At 44.6% G+C, this 17,405-nt stretch overlaps 1 protein-coding gene across 1 annotated transcript in view; it reads right to left on the bottom strand.

Moving 5' to 3' along the window:
* The window catches only part of LOC311317549 (teneurin-1-like), a gene marked incomplete at both ends in the record, with an annotated part of 222,418 nt that extends 206,755 nt beyond the window's left edge, over positions 1-15,663 (bottom strand). Inside the window, 2 exon segments of the mRNA XM_084448623.1 lie at positions 5,376-5,699; positions 15,390-15,663. Coding sequence (XP_084304749.1) covers positions 5,376-5,699; positions 15,390-15,663 — 598 coding nt within the window.
* Positions 15,664-17,405: the final 1,742 nt, after the last annotated feature.

The following is a 17,405-nucleotide window of genomic DNA, read 5'->3' on the forward strand; positions in this document are numbered from 1 at the left end:
TCCAGCTGAGTGGTGTCCGCCTGCAGAGCCCTGCTCCTCCTCCAACCCTCTCCCGCCTGCAGAGCCCTGCTCCTCCTCCAACCCTCTCCCGCCTGCAGAGCCCTGCTCCACCTCCAACCCTCTCCAGAGCCCTGCTCCACCTCCAACCCTCTCCAGAGCCCTGCACCTCCTCCAACCCTCTCCAGAGCCCTGCTCCACCTCCAACCCTCTCCCGCCTGCAGAGCCCTGCTCCTCCTCCAACCCTCTCCAGAGCCCTGCTCCTCCTCCAACCCTCTCCCGCCTGCAGAGCCCTGCTCCTCCTCCAACCCTCTCCCGCCTGCAGAGCCCTGCTCCTCCTCCAACCCTCTCCCGCCTGCAGAGCCCTGCTCCTCCTCCAACCCTCTCCAGAGCCCTGCTCCTCCTCCAACCCTCTCCCGCCTGCAGAGCCCTGCTCCTCCTCCAACCCTCTCCCGCCTGCAGAGCCCTGCTCCTCCTCCAACCCTCTCCAGAGCCCTGCTCCTCCTCCAACCCTCTCCAGAGCCCTGCTCCTCCTCCAACCCTCTCCCGCCTGCAGAGCCCTGCTCCTCCTCCAACCCTCGCCAGCTCCCAGCAGCACTTTGTCTTATTATTTAGTGGCAGCATTTTTGTTGCACCAAATTTTTTTTCATCCCTTATTATTTTGTGGCGAACCTTTTTGTGGCTCCCCTCTTTTGTTCCATTACGCCGCCTCTCCAGGCTTGAACCTGCTCATCCGCCTCCACACAACATGCATGTACAGTATCCATTAACACAAACACACACAACACACTCACACACACACAATACAACACACACACACACACACACAAAACACACACACAACACAACACACACAGCACACACACACACACACCACACACACACACAACACACCACACAAAACACACATGCAACAAACACAACACACAAACACACACACAACACACCACACACACGCACACAACAAACACACGCAACACACACACACACACACACACACACAAAGACACACACAACACACCACAAACACACACCCACTACACACACAACACACACCTCTCAAAACAATTTCCTTTCCTATCACTCATCTATTCATCGCCCTCCTCCACCTCCTCCTGGTGTGTGAACCTGAGTAGAGAGACAGCCTTCACAAACACGCACACACACGCACACACACACACACACACACACACACACGCACACACACACACACACACACACTCCCTCCTCCTCCACCTGGTGTGTGAGCCGAGGGTAGAGAGACGGTCTTCACACACTCAGCCGTAGCCAATCGATTGTCCCCCATGCCCCAGATGAAATCGTGCAGTGGGCTGCTAGACTGACCTCTGTGCATTAGTGCGATCATGCGTCCATTCCACATTTTATAATATGTGCCCTTTCCTCCACTAACTCCACGAGTTGCAGCGCTTCTTCCTCTCTCCAGTTCACATTTCTTTTAGAATCCATGGTGTCTGTGATTACATCATTGAATCTAGGTTTTATATACACAAGTCAGTTAACACACCAGTTTCAAATTTGTCATCAGGAAATGGTTGGAACAAATGGGAAACAGCTAGTGTTATTTACTAAGTGAATATAATTGTTTATTTTGAAAATTACTTATTTAACATTCTTTATTCTTTATTATGTTGAATGTGAACATATCTTAAGAAGTTTCTCAAAATTAATTTAGGCATTTCTCTGAGAATACTCTTAGGGTGCTTTCAGACCTAAAGGTCTAGAACAAGGTCCGAACCAGAATCTTGTTTGACGCTTTCACATTTGTTATTTTTCATTGATTATAACTTTCGCTTTCACACCAGCGGACCAAAGGATTTTTGGTGGCAGACCTACATTATGTCGTCATCCCTTGCATGGGGGTGCGTCTCCCTTTACTTGACACTGATTGGTTTGTGGATGCACGCGCGTCTGTTTGATCCGAAAGTGCGAACCTTTGATTTCACATTAGGCAGCAGCGAACCTTGGTTCGAGCCGAGACCACCTCTTGAGGTCGGATCAAAGACCGAGTCTTTGATCCGCGCACCGTGGTCCAGGAGGTTTCACACCTGTCAATTTCGTTCGGATCAAACTGGAAAGTCTGAAAGTCCGGACTAAACAACGTAGGTGTGAAAGGGTCCTTAGATAAGAAATCCGATTCAGTGATTGGTCCTTGCCTGGGGTTTTCCAAATATGTCATCCAGGATCCCCTTTGTGGCACAGCAAATGTCGTAAATCAGACTGACACTTAAGATTTAGTCCTACACTTCGCTTAAAGTGAGAGCTAGATGCTTGATAACTAACTTTTAAGTGCAGCTTTAAGCCAAGATTTTTTTAAACTCTCAAGTCAGTTCTTAGCAGTGATCTTAAGAGTAATTCTGAGTTTGATAAATTGAGGTGTTTAGTGACTCTTTTAGTTCTTGTTCTAAATATTAGAATTCTCGTAGGTTAGTATCGAGGTTAGGTGCATTGTGGGTACAATTATAATTAATTATAGTCCTTATATTAACAACATAGATCAGATGACTCTTATTTAGTCTGATCGATCATGTTGGATATATTGGAGATACTGTACAGTATGGCTAGGTCATAATATGTTCTCCAACCGTGACAATGTAATAATGAATAATAATACATTTTATTTATGAATCCTTTTTCATTGTGAGACAATCTCAAAGTTCTGAAATGTTGGTCATGCCGTTAGATGGGGAGTCTACTGGTTGTCAGGTGTTAGTATGCATATAAAAAAGCTTGTTATGTGTAAAAGCACTTTAAGTAGTGCCGTTTAATTCCGTTGTGCTTGTGTGCAATGGCAATAAAGTAAAGTTGAAACTTGGGTCCCTGGGGTTTAGTCAGACAGTGCCGAGCAGGGCTCTCTAGTTGCATGATCGACGTTGAGACACGTCGAGAGGCTTGTGTTTGAGGAAGCATGAGACTCTGAACAGCGTTACGGACACAACTCAGCCCAGCTCAGCCCAGCTCTGAGAATCATCCAGGTGCTGCGAACTCCCGCGTTCACCGGATGAGAATACACAGTAAACTTTGAACAGAGCACATGTCTCTCAGAGGGAGAAGCAGGGCGAATGTAACACAAGGAATGTAACACAAAGAGGTTACATACTGTACACTATGTATCATACTACACTGAATGCTTTCATTTAGCAGCAAACAGTCGTGAGTCGACAGGAGGTACAGGTGAGTGAAGCACAATATTCCTAAATGACGTATGTGTCATATTACAGAGATTACTGAAACTTTTGGTAAAGGTGCGAGCGATCGGACATTTCACTTTCGCAGGGATCGTCTGACATGTTAACAATAACCCTTATAGGCAAATACTGTATGTAAATCTCAACAGCGATACTTGCCTATAGCTTATAATTACAGCCAGTAGTCTGCTGTACGCACAGACACGGTAATTGCAGATGCATCGAGCGAGATGCGACCTTAAGAGCACAATAGAACCCTGATTTGTTAATAATGTTAATAGCAGCATTATCACAACCATGAAGAGCTCATCATGTGTGTCCACCAATGGAGGTTTGGTCCTGATGTCTGCAGTCCTCAAAATGTGCTAGAGAGCAAAATCTTTTTTCTTTTTTTTCCTGTGTTCTCCTTTTTTCCATATTACGAAAGTTGAAGTTGCGAAGAACCCACTGAATATAACATCAGTTTTAGGATCACTAAATAGTCACATTTTGTCAGCAAAATCCATGTCCTGTGAGATGTGTGAACAGCTCTGAATCTTTGAAGCCCTTTTTCTCTGCTTAGTGATTTCAGGTGTAACAGTATTCACAGAAGCATATCTTTTTCAAATATGTGCAGATTTCAAATCAACTATTTTCCGTTAGCTTTGTGTTCGCCGCAAACATTTGCTAACATAAGCTAACAGTCTGGAGAGGTAGTTCGCCAGTAACGGAACGATGGACTCAGGCTTACTAGATGGGAAGCAACACTGTAGCAGTGGAACAATATCGAACATCTCATCATCAAAAAAATTCATCAATGACAAAAGAGACCGCAGCAAGTACACAACTGTCTTCTTAAAGCCATTTTATGTGTAGCCTAACGGTATTTTGGAAAACTGTTGCGTTTATGCGAACTATTTGGAACGTTCAAAGCCATTCAAATGTGACCGTTTGGAGAAAACATGTTTGCGACGAACGTTCGCCCCTGTTAGCTGAACTTGAACGCAGCCCAGAAGTACAAACATATGTTCTGCTTTGCACTTAGTTTGCGCTCTGGCAACACACCTCTTGTAAAACACCACAAACTGTTTCTAACATTATACTTTATGCATTTAAGCATGACATATCTTGCAATCATTGGGTAAACACTTCTATTTTAAATGCAAACCACACCTGAAATTGGCAACACAGACACACACACACACACACACACACACACAAAAGACATATCCACTCCTCTCATTAAACGCCAGCCTGGCACCCACCCAATGCCAACAAGACCCTCTCAATCCCCCATCCCACGCCCTGCCTCTCTTTTCCTCTCTCTACTTCTTTCTCCCTCTCTCTCCCTCTCCCTCTTTCCCTCTCTCTCTCTCTCCCTCTCTACCTCTCTCTCTACCTCTCTCTCTCTCTCTCTCTCTCTGTGGGCTGCCAGTCGATACGTTCCACCTCTCTCGGTGTGTAAACAGACAGTGCCCTTGGGGAGGGCTGGAGAGCTCTGTCTTTGTTTGTGTGCGTCTCTAACTAACTCTACCATCTGCAGGGAGCCTGGCCAAGCCTGCTGGAGCGAGACACACACCTGGCAGCCTCCCAGCCTCCCCGCCTCCCAGTCCCAGCCTCTAGACTCCCAGCCTCCAGACTCTAGACTCCCAGCCTCCAGACTCTCAGCCTCCCAGCCCCAGACCCCCATCCTCCAGACTCTCAGCCTCCCAGCCCCAGCCCCCCATCCTCCAGCCGTCCAGTCTCTCAGCCTCCAGCCTACCAGCCTCTCAGCCTCCCAGACTCTCAGCCTCCCAGCCTCTCAGCCTCCCAGACTCCAGCCTACCAGCCTCCCAGACTCCCAGCCTCTAGACTCCCAGCCTCCAGCTTACCAGACTCTCAGCCTCCCAGCCTCTAGACGCCTAGCCTCCCACCCTCCCTGCTCTACGCATGGGCTCCCCTGCAGATGTCCACCTGCCTGCAGCCCCCCCCCCCCCCTCCAGCTTCTACCAGACTTCAACCACAACCCCCGGGTACCACCGCCACCCCCCCCCTCCCCCCCCCCCCCCCCCCACACACACACACACAAAAAAAACATCCAGCAGCCTCTGCAGAGCTCCAACAGCAGCTGTTCCTCTCTCAGTATCAATTACATCCACACACGGCTCAACATGGCCCCTGGGGGGAGCCAGGACAACAGGAAGACGCGCTCACCGTTATCCGGCTCTGACTTCCTGTCGTGCTCGGTGTCTGTGAGGGAGAGGGCGGAGTTGGCGCGGCTGGAGAGGCCAGAGCTCTGGCCGGACTTCACCGTGCCCCTCGTCCACATGCTCTGGAGGCCGTGGGGGGCGGGCGGCGAGGGGTTGACCTCGGGTTCCGTGTCCACGTCCGAGGCGCCTCCACCCCCGAGGGAGTAGCCCCTCCCATGGGCGTGGCTGGCCGGCCCCGAGAGCTGCAGCCCCTCCTCCTCCTCATCCTCCTCCTCCTGGTGTCGGTATTCTGGACTCCTCATCTGGGAGGCTTTGCAGAAGTCCAGGTCTGTGGAGAGGGAGAGAGAGAGATAGAAACAGAAAGACAGAAACAGAGAGAGAGAGAGAGAGGACAGAAAAGAGAGACGCACAGAGAGAGACAGAGAGAGAGAGAGAGAGAGAGAGAGAGAGAAAATAAATTATCTTAAACACCAACAAAAAAGTTTCTATCCAAGGCTGCTGGACGCAGCAGTGGTCTCAGCGCATGAATAAAAGAGTTATTTATTGAGCACAAGGGATGGATGCAAGCCTGGCTTCTGCTCAGCCACAGAGCCTTCAGACAGTACAAAGACATCTACCGGAAGAATCTATTACCTTTTTTGGTGTTTTTTTTTTCTCGGTCAGCAGATAATTTAATTTGATTATTTTTTATATTTGTAAATGAGTATATATATATATATATATATTTATATATATATATATATATATATATATATATATATATATATATATATATCAGAAGAGGCTCGTCCATTGAGGCAGGGGAGGACAGTCCTCCTCAGTTTTTGGAGAGAAGAGAGGGACTCAAATATAAATATATGAATTTATTTATTTATAATTTATATTTAATATGATCTCAGTTTTGTTCATAAAGAAGGTTTTCCCTATGGATAAAAACCCATTATTGAAATTCTAAAGCTCCAACAGTGACATCTATAACATGCAGCTGTAGATATCTATGGAAGGGAGGCTAGCCTCCTTTAGGGCGGGTTCTTTTATATTAAATCAATGTAATGCCTTTTTTTCTTGCTAATTTGTGATTGGCCAAAACGCTGAAAAATTACCGCAAGGGAGGACAGTACTCCGAACAGGATTTAATGATTGACATTTTGATAGTCCAATCACATTCCAGATTCCAGATTTACCACAGTGAAGGCCAATTGAGTCGGCGTTGATGTCTGTGTTTCTCTTCCCTGTGCCATTGGAAACTTTTTGTGTGTTCGTAGCTCCATAATATAATACATCCGAAAGTATTATGGGACATATTATACATCAAACTGTTCGTCTATTTGTCTTGATTCTAGCCATCTAAATATCTAAGATGACATAAATACTTTTTGTGCTAGAGCCGTCTGAACACAACAGTTCCACTGGCTGGCTATAGCCGGTAACGTTAGCTACAAGGTGCACGTTAGGCTACGGCATAGGCAGATTGGCTGGAGGCGCAAACTGTCGGCAACTCGTCCAAAACATTTCTAGAGACTGGGTCGCAACACTGGATCGGAGAAATCCACAGCTTGGCTCCTGCTTGCGTGATCGCTTTGTCGTGCTTATTCCTCATCCAGTGATGGATGGGTGGATGGAAAACTTTGAACTGAATGTTCATATTGTTCTGATAATTGTAGGCTATAGCAACATAAGAGTGGCAGCTTTGACAGCAACCCAAATGAGCTAATCCCATAGCTGTACCATTGCTAGCTAGCCATGAGCGAACTGTTGGGATACTGCATTTGCTGTGCAACGTATTCAATTGTCCAGTTGTCAAATCTATTTGCCAACAAACTGTTTGAGAGCCAGCCATGGATGTATTAATAGAACCAGCACACCTCAGTGTCCCCTAATCAAAAAAAATTCTGATATCACCTAACCTCTCCAGCACCTCACTAATATCAATTATTTTCTCTCTTTAGAGAAGAGTACAATCCATTACAACAACTATTGCTTACAATGCTTTATTGTTGTTTTGTAATATTTTATCATGAATATGATAAATAAATGCTGCATGTTGTTAAATAAAGTGTTATTCAGTTTTTCATATGCTAAAATTGACTGTAAATCCACTTTAAAGCTGATATTTCAAATAATAACTGACTGAGAGAAAGTGCCCCCGGCGCCCATGGGTGGTTCGCCTCTCTTCCTCCTGTCCTCCTCTTGAGATTACTTTCCCTCCCTATAGTCCCTGTTCCTCCTCTTTTAATTCTTAATACTCGACATCTAGTGTTTTTCTTTTCTTTTTCCAAACGTGCTGTAATTTCCATCTATCTATCTATCTATCCATCCATCCATCCATCCATCCATCCATCCATCCATCCATCCATCCATCCATCCATCCATCCATCCATCCATCCATCCATCCATCAGAAACATTATGGCCTTAATGTACGATCCAGAATTAAGTGCTCCTCCTACCAGCATTAAGCCAAGGCAGATCTGTGAAGTCAGAGGAGGAGGAGTTGGGATCGTACATCTCCCATATCTGCACCTCGCCTGAGAACGCCTCTGAAGGAACGCTGGGCGGTTCCAGATCTAGGCTGGCTGGCAGAAGCGAGCTGTTCCAACACCCGATTTTACCTCTCGTTATTAGTGGCAGCAAACCCTGGCTTATCTGCTGTCCCCTTCAGTTTACACGTAGGAATAAAATAAATCTCTTATATAAACTCGAACTGTCAAGAACCCAGCAACTGGGCTCACACACCCCCCACCCACACACACGCACGCACGCACGCACGCACACACACACACACACACACACACACACACACACACACACACACACACACACGTAAACACACACACACACAGACAGCGACCCCGCTGCCACACACACAGACATACACACAGACATACACACACACACACACAGCAGACAGTGACCCCGCTGCCACACACACACACACACACACACACACACACACACACACACACACACACACACACACACACACACAGGGAGCCGTCTATTGATCAAAGAGAAGCCTGCGCAGCCTGTAGTCGTGATGAGGTGCGCTTTCTCTCTTAACACCACCCATGACCTGCACAGGGGCCATCCATCATACACCCCGGCTGCTACTGGCCCTGTTACCAGCAGGAGAGGAGGAGGAGGAGGAGAGGAGCAGGAGAGGACAGGAGGAGGGGAGGAAGAGGACAGGAGGAGGGGAGGAAGAGGAGAGGAGGAGGAGAGGAGGAAGAGGAGAGGAGGAGGGGGGAGCAGGAGGAGGAGAAAGGCTGGGAGGAGGGGAGGAGGAGGGGGAGAGGGGGGCAGGGATTGGGGTTGACAGAGGTGAGAGAGAGGAGGAGGGAGAAAGAGACAGAGAGAGGGACAGAGAGAGAGACAGAGAGAGACAGAGAGAGAGAGAGGGGGGGGGACAGAGGGAGAGAGAGGGACAGAGAGAGGGGGAGAGAGGGACAGAGATAGAGACAGAGAGAGAGAGAGAGAGGGACAGAGAGAGAGACAGAGAGAGAGAGAGGGACAGAGGGACAGAGAGAGACTGTCTAAGGCCAGTTGAGGTGTGGGGGAGTGCAGGCTGACCCAGTTTAGCCGCAGGAGAGAAGCATCACCTCTGGAGAGAACAGGTAATCTACCGTCTCCGACTGGCAGGATGGTTCATTTTAGCCCATCATGGTTCACACACTGGCCCTTTTAGGAGCGAATAGAAGTGTGTGTGTGTGTGTGTGTGTGTGTGTGTGTGTGTGTGTGTGTGTGTGTGTGTGTGTGTGTGTGTGTGTGTGTGTTTGTGTGTGTGTCCTGTCTACAGGCGAGGTGGTGGTCTATGGTGCAGTACAGAATGGTTCAGATGTTCCAGACTGTTCAACAGTGCTTGAGTGTTGTGGAGGTGTGCATGTGTGTATGTATATGTGTATTACTAGATATATGTATGTATGTCTATATGTGTATTACTAGATATATTTATACATCTATACCTGTTCAACATTTGTGTCTGACCTCACAAATCCTCTTCTGGATGAATGGGCACAAATTCCCAGATACACTCCAAAATCTTGTAGAAAGCCTTGTAGAGGTCAATAATGTAATAGCTGCGATTCTTATTGTAATAAAAGTTGATGATGTAATAACTGGCCAATAATATAATACAATTTATTAACCATTAAAGTAATAATCATTTGATACTAATGTAATCATTATTGGCAGGTTATTACATTATTAGCAGAGTTGTAAAAAAAATCATAAAACATTTAATAACTGATCTGATAATGTAAAAATATACTAATATCACTCTAAGTTTTATTCATTGGCTATGAAGTGTCACACTTCCATGACAATCACCCTTATGCTGTGTTCACACTGGGCGCAAATTTTTCCGGAAGCACAAGCTGCTCAAAATCCTGAACACACACACACACACACACACCTACTTTGTCTCTCTCTAGGAATTAAGACTTTATTTGTTCGTGGTTCTTGATGGTTAGACTCATCTCTGGCCTCATCTTCTACTACTGAGCCGTTTCAATGCCAGAGGAAGTGGGAGCCACATGTTTGATACACAGGCAATTACTCTATTATACGCTGTATAATATGAAATCTACACATTTTTGAAGATGTGTTCTCAAATACAAAAGACCACAGCTTATTTCCATGACAAATATAATCTTTAATGAAGTATATTTAAATAACGCCTTCAACCAAACTGGCACTATTATCCTGTGTGCTTCTCAAATAACATTCTCTTGATACAAAGCTGGAGGTTCATTCTCAAAAGAAAAGTAACTTCTAATCATTTACAAATATAAAAAAAGAACTTCAGAGAATCAAAATCGAATTATCTGCTGACTGAGAAAAAAAACACAAACAACAAAAAGTTTCTATCCAAGGCTGCTGGACGCAGCAGTGAATAGTGAAGCGCATGAATAAAAGAGTTATTTAGTGAGCACAAGTGATGGATGAGAACCTGGCTTCTTCTCAGCCACATAGCCTTCGGACATATGTAAATAGTATATATACATATATATATATATATATATATATATGTATATAGTCCCTCAGTGGCGGCTGGTGAAAAAAATAGTCCCTCAGTGGCGGCTGGTGAAAAAAATAGTAGGTGGGGCTGAAAGTTTGGAAACCAAACCCCTATAGGGGGGTCTGGGTGCTTCCCCCCCCCAAGAAGATTTTTGGGTGATTTTCACATGTAAATCAAGCATTCTGGTGCATTATGAGAAAATCATAAAGGCAAAATGCAACATTTCCCTGTATCAGTAGCGGCTGGTGAATTTTTTTCTAGGTGGGGCTCTTTGTGCCTGTATCTTTCCCTGCGTATTCCCATAAAATAATTCAAACCAATAGATACAGGTGGTCTAGAAATGTATTTGGCTTGTAGAAATCATAAAGATTAAAAAGTGCAAACACATCAATAATAATTGGGAATTATACACAAGTCAACCATACACAGGTCAACATTCTGTGTGTGTGTGTGTGTGAGAGAGAGAGAGAGAGAGAGAGAGAGAAAGAGAGAGAGGGTGTGTACAGTATGTGATTCTAAAGTGGGATTGTGAGAGAGATTGAGTGGGTGAATGTATGTATGTGTATGTTCTACATTCCTGCAGTGAACACACTTTGTGGGAATAAGTAACATTGTAACTTTTTGTCCAACAGATTCCAAGAGAATATTACAGTTCAAAACTGAGAAAAAACACAGTGCAAAAAAACAACAAACATAAGTACCAACAAGGCCTCACATACTTGGCACTGATATGGCTTTAAATTCCTGTGTTTAACAAAAAAAACTGACTAAAATCTGTGACCTTCCTAGCACTGTGTGTGTGTGTGAGAGAGAAAGAGAGAGAGAGCATTGAATTGAAAGAGAGAGAGAGAGAGAGACAGATTGTGTGTGTGTGTGTGTGTGTGTGTGTGTGTGTGTGTGTGTGTGTGTGTGTGTGTGTGTATGAGAGGCAGAGTAAATGAAATGATGGAGTGAATGAGTGGATTCTTATTTTGTACATGAACTTTGCTCGCCTGTCTTTCTGAGCAGCAAATCTTTCAATAACCCTGGTGTTAAAATCTGGAATGTCCTGTATAAGTCTTTTCTCAATGGAGAGCATAGCCAGAGCATTGAGGCGGTCTTGTCCTATTGTGTTCCTGATGAAAGTTGTTATCCTTTTTAGAATGGAGAAGCACCTCTCCGATTCTGACGTTGTCATTGGTGTGGTGATGAGGATCTTGAGTAGACTGACAGTTTCGGTGAATGTGTCTTGAAGGTTGTTCTCCATCAGAACCTGAAAGAGTGCCACTGCACCTCTGCAACCCTTGAACTCCTCATTTTCATAGATGAGGCTCAGTTCTGTTTTCAGTTTGGCCTTGTCCAAAGTGGGATAGGCGTTAGGGCTGCACAATTAATCGTGAATTAATCGAAATCGCGATTATGACCCCCGCGATTAACTAATCGCAAAAGGCCGCAATTAATGTGATTAATAATTTTGCTTTGAATTGAGTGTGCTAGGACTACACAGACGAATCCCAGGTGCTTATGCTGTCTGACCAATCACATGCGTTCCTGCTGAGTGCGCTGTGTGCAGCAATTTCACTGAGAAGACAGATAGCAGTAGGTCACGACCAGTGTCACAAGAGTACCTGCAGCCGTGAGTAGTGAAAAAATGAGCGAAAACAAGATCAGTGAGTTAGTAGCAAGAAAGGGATCGTCCATGATTTGGGAGCATTTTGGTTACGAAAAAGATGATGTCGCTCAAGCCCAGCAGGTCATATGCAAACTGTGCAGAGCTAAAGCTATTACTTTGAAATATTAATCACAATTATTAATCGCAATTGCCATTTTGAAGCAAATAATCGCAATTATTATCTTTTGTCATAATCGTGCAGATGTTCTCACCGCAGCTACTGCTACACCCATTCTACAAACAATATCAATGGTCGGACCAAGACAGAGTATTGTCAAGCCAGAGTCCCAATAGCTTGATTTTCTTTACTTGTTGAATGACTTCACCCTCAATGACAAGATTTGACTTAGGATCTTGGGCTAGCTTATGCTTAGAGCCAAATATCATGGTAACATTTTTGATGTGTTCAGCACAAGTTTATTTACCTTTATCCTATTGTATATGATGCTAAGCTCCTAAGTCAAAACCTGGTTGAGCTCAAAACATGTGGGAGCGGCATAATGAAGAGTAGAATCCTCTGCGTACATTGTCAGGGATGCTTCCCTAATAGCAGATGGCAAATAATTTGTGAATATGGAATAAAGGAGTGGGCCAAGGCTCCCCTGTGGAACACCGCAGTTTAAATCTACTGTTTGATAGAGTGCCATTAAAATAGCATATCTGTGTCCTGGATGACAGGTAGCTCCATTTTCACATACATATAATTCTGTGTACTACCCTGTTCTTTAAAAAAAAATCATCACCTATTTTTAACTAACATTATTTCATTAAAGAGGCCATATGGCATTTGGCATAGGAGTCTGGTGAGGAGAGGCTTGGGGCAGTCTGGTGATGGAGAGAGCCTGGGACAGAGGCTGGTGGTTGTAGACTTTGCAGGATTGCCTGTGAATTACAAAAAATGTGAGATAACAGAATACAGTGTATGGCCTCTGACATGCTCAGAAAGAGGATACTTTAGTCACCCACAAACATACTGTCTCACACACTCATCTCAAAAGAGAGGGCACAGGACTTGGAATGTCTGAGGCAGTCTGGTGAGGAGAGGCTTGGGGCAGTCTGGTGATGGAGAGAACCTGGGACTGATGATGTTGATGGAGAGAGCTTGGGAACCTGGTTCAGAGGATGTTGATGGAGAGAGCTTGGGAGCCTGGTTCTGAGGATGTTGATGGAGAGAGCTTGGGAGCCTGGTTCAGAGGATGTTGATGGAGAGAGCTTGGGAGCCTGGTTCTGAGGGATGGTCATGGAGAGAGCTTGGGAGCCTGGTTCAGAGGATGTTGATTTAGAGAGCTTGGGAGCCTGGTTCTGAGGGATGGTCATGGAGAGAGCTTGGGAGAAATGTGTGACAGCTAAATAGAAGTTGACTTGAATGAGAAAGTGTATCTGCAACAAGAAGAAAAAATATATTAGTAAAAGCAAACTAACAACACACTAATCACATAAATTAACATTACCAGTATAACGTTAATGGTACCTAACAGTTACTTGGCGCACAAATCCCATCTGAGGTACCGAACAGTTCAAATGGAGTTTGAGCGCCAGATAAAATGAGGGAAAGTACCCCGCACCAAGTTAGCATGCTAGTGTAATTACTAATCTAGCTTGCTTGCTGAAACAGCTTTTTAGAGGTGATATAATCCGACCAAGTTAGGTTATTGAAAGCTCACCTTAGCTGAGATATGAGCTAATGTTAGCTACAACTTTAGGTTTTGAGTGGGAGACAAAATGGCAAAGCAGCACACCGCACTGTCAAACTAGTGTAGAGTAACGTCAGTCTAGTTTGCTGATTAGTTAGCTAGCATCCAAACATTAAAAAAATTGGTCATTTTAGAAAGCCAGCTAGTTGCTATTAATGCTAGTGAATCCTATCATGTTAGGTTATGGAGCTAACTTTATAGCAGATGTAAAACATTAGCTACTATGTGCTGCACTAGCTAGCTAACATAGCTAGCATGCTAGCTAACTACTACTAGCTGGCACTGTCTAACTAACGTTAGCTAGCAAATGTCACCTGCTTGCTAGCCATCTGTTTATTAAGGATGGAGATCATAGCTAACAAAAAACCTTCCAATCTTTATGGCAATTACAACTAATCGTATACTAGCTAACGTGTTGCACTAATGTTAGCTAGCATAGCTAATGTTACTAGCTAGCACTTGTTAACTAACGTGAGCAAGCATCACCTGCTCATCCATTTATCAGACATGGAGATCATAATAAAGAACCTTACAGTTTTTATGACAATAAGCTACACTAATCTTAGAAAACATAGCTAACTAACACATTATTTTACAACGACAAGAACTATTTCATCATCATTGCTAAATAGTGAGACGGCATCAAGCAGCCTCAACTTACCGTGTTTGAGGGCGCAGTCCAGCTTGGGGAAATATTATTTCTTGAGGGCTGATTGGCTCGGGGCGACAATATCTTCAGCCCCATGAGATATTTTTGATTGGCTAACCGTTACTATCCCGTTGTCATGTTCTCGCTTTGTTGAATGCACTGGAAAGGGCTGATAATCTATCGCCCCTGGGCTAAGGTCTCATTCACAGAAGAGAGATATAAACAAACGTAATGGTTTATATTTTATATATTACACGGTATTGTACTTTTTAAACCACCAGACCATAACTTTGACGACCACAACCTTTTTTAAAGTCGCACTGAAACGGACGTTTGAGATCATCTAACTTCAGTAGTTTGACGTATTTCTGACACAAACAAGCTATGAGGGTGGGACATATGTTTAGAGGAATTTGATTGGAACATTGACAAGTGGACGGGTTTTAAGAACTTTAGACAGATTTGATAGAAGGATAGCGTTGATTGACAGGTGGATGTCGTGAGATTATTGGCCTAAAATCGAAGGTACCTGTTGTCATTGCACGTGACCTACCGTTTTCCAGGAAGTAAGAAATTATATATTTTGATATAAGATTACAACAAATGTAGAATTTTGTAAGTTTTTTGGCATACATCGTTGAATATGTGAACACTATGACCAATTATGTGAACCAAAATGGGACAGAATGCTTTTTTCATTTCAGTGCGACTTTAAATGAGTAATTGTTATGTATATATATATATTTTTTTAAAATAAAAAATAAAACGTTCACTTTTCACCACCTCCCTGTTCCTTGTCTTTTTATTCTTGTTTTTTTTTATCCCATGATGGCTCACACACTGGCCCTTTTTGGAGCGAATAGAAGTGTGTGTGTGTGTGTGTGTGTGTGTGTGTGTGTGTGTGTGTGTGTGTGTGTGTGTGTGTGTGTGTGTGTGTGTGTGTGTGCGTGAGAGAGAGAGTGTATGAGTGAGTGTGTGCGTGTGCGTGCGTGCCGTGCGCGAGAGTCACCTGTTTGTTGCTGTGTGTAGCTGCTCTGCCGGAGCACCAGGCGTAGCTGGTGTGTGTAGTCGGGCAGCGCTTCCCCGGAGGCGTAGGGGCGCTGGGGGGGCCGGCCGTCCCCGGAGGCGTAGGGGCGCTGGGGGGGGCGGCCGTCCCCGGAGGCGTAGGAGCGCTGGTGGGGACGGCCGTCCTCGCTCTCGTCAGACGAGCTGCTGTAGGACATCTCCATCTCGTGGCGCGTCCTGGACAGGGGCTGGTATGGCTTACTGTCCATCTCCTCCATGGCTGCTGCACTCTCCTCCACTCAGGCTGCTGTTCAATCTCTTTCACTCTCTCTCTCTCTTTCTCTCTCTCTCTCTTTCAGTCAGTGAGGGCCACGGCACACAGCATGGAGAGGCCTGGAAAGAGAGAGAGAGAGAGAGAGAGAGAGAGAGAGTATGATTGCAGTTCCATAACTGCGTGCCATATGGCCTCAGTTGTTCCTTCCAATTATACACTAGATTACACCACACTACAATACATTACAATCACACAGTACCTTTACAGTATATTTGGCTTCCTGGATTAATGCCAGCTACTCAGTTACAGCAGGTTAGCCTCACCCCCCACCCGTCTCTCTCTCTCACACACACACACACACACACACACTCTCTCACAAGCACACACACACACTATCACCCCAGAGCCCACTAACAGGGTTCCCATAGAAACAGGACTGTTGTGTTTTGAAACCATATTCATCACACTTTCCCCAGCACTGATTAATAGAGCTGTTGATCCTGTTACTATCAATGTCCATTTCCTTTAGAGGAACGCTTCTGACATCTTCAATGGAAGATGCCTCATTTACACCACAATAAAAATACGCCTAATGGCTTCATTGTGTCACACTGACCTGTTTTATTTTAATGTCAGAATCAGAATCAGAATTAATTTTATTGTCATGCCGTTTCTCAACGTACAAGGAATTTGCTTTCGGTCGTGCATAACATGGAGATAACATTGGACAGGGTGCAGGGACAAGACAGGACAGTGCAAAGAGTTTGTACAAGAGTGCAAAATGCTAGTGCAAAAAGCATTGCGTGCTTAAGCAGATGTGTAGCGTGTTCTAGGGCTAGAACTATGGAAATATGACTATGACTAGGTATAATTTATGATTATACCGCGGTTATCACAAATATGAAGGAATATGGATTTAATACACTAAATCAACTCGTACATGGGGCACCACCCATCCTGTTCTGAACAGGGAAACAGATAACCTTTATCAATAGTCTAATTTATCAATCTCAGTCTGAAGGAGGAGGTCTTGACTCAATCAAGTGACCTAGAGATCATGTGATGATGCTAGGACGTGATCAAAGGTTAATAATATTTATTGAAGTTATATCAAATCAATTATCAAAATAATATTATAACACAATTCAATAATAGATGGAAAACACATGTGGCAATATGCAAACACAGCAGAAATGAAAAGAATGATTTTGACGTCGACATGATGTGATGGAGAGTTTCAGAGTTCAAAAGTTGCAAAAGTCGCATTCACAACCTCTGCTCTCGCCAGAGGTGGATCGCTTGAAGAGTTTGTGGAAATTCCTAAGACCCTGGTGTCGACTACAGAGATCTTAGCTAGAAGTTCCGCGATTCCACAGATAAAGGCTGATTTTCATCAACCAGGCACAAGCTTGGATCCTGGGGTCACGTGTAACTTGGAGGAACACAGACCCTGAGAGTTGAGAAAACTTGAGTGAGAGAACTTCTTGTCTGGTCTCTACTTAAGGAGACCAGGAAATGAGGCGTGTCCTGTTTGCAAAGACAGGCACAGATTGGTCACTTGATCACCGAGAGTGACCCCTGCTCCCGTCATGAACGGAGAGACAAAATTCTCTCTTAGGAGTCTAGAATCATCAAATATCCCTGTTATGGTTTCAATATGATATTACATTTTCCAATATGCATAATCAACTGATTCATGATTTTAGCTACAGATTGATACCAAACATGGTTAGGTGGACTTAGCAT

The sequence above is a fragment of the Borostomias antarcticus genome (genome assembly GCF_949987555.1).
Source record: "Borostomias antarcticus genome assembly, chromosome: 14".
Lineage (NCBI taxonomy): Eukaryota > Metazoa > Chordata > Actinopteri > Stomiiformes > Stomiidae > Borostomias > Borostomias antarcticus.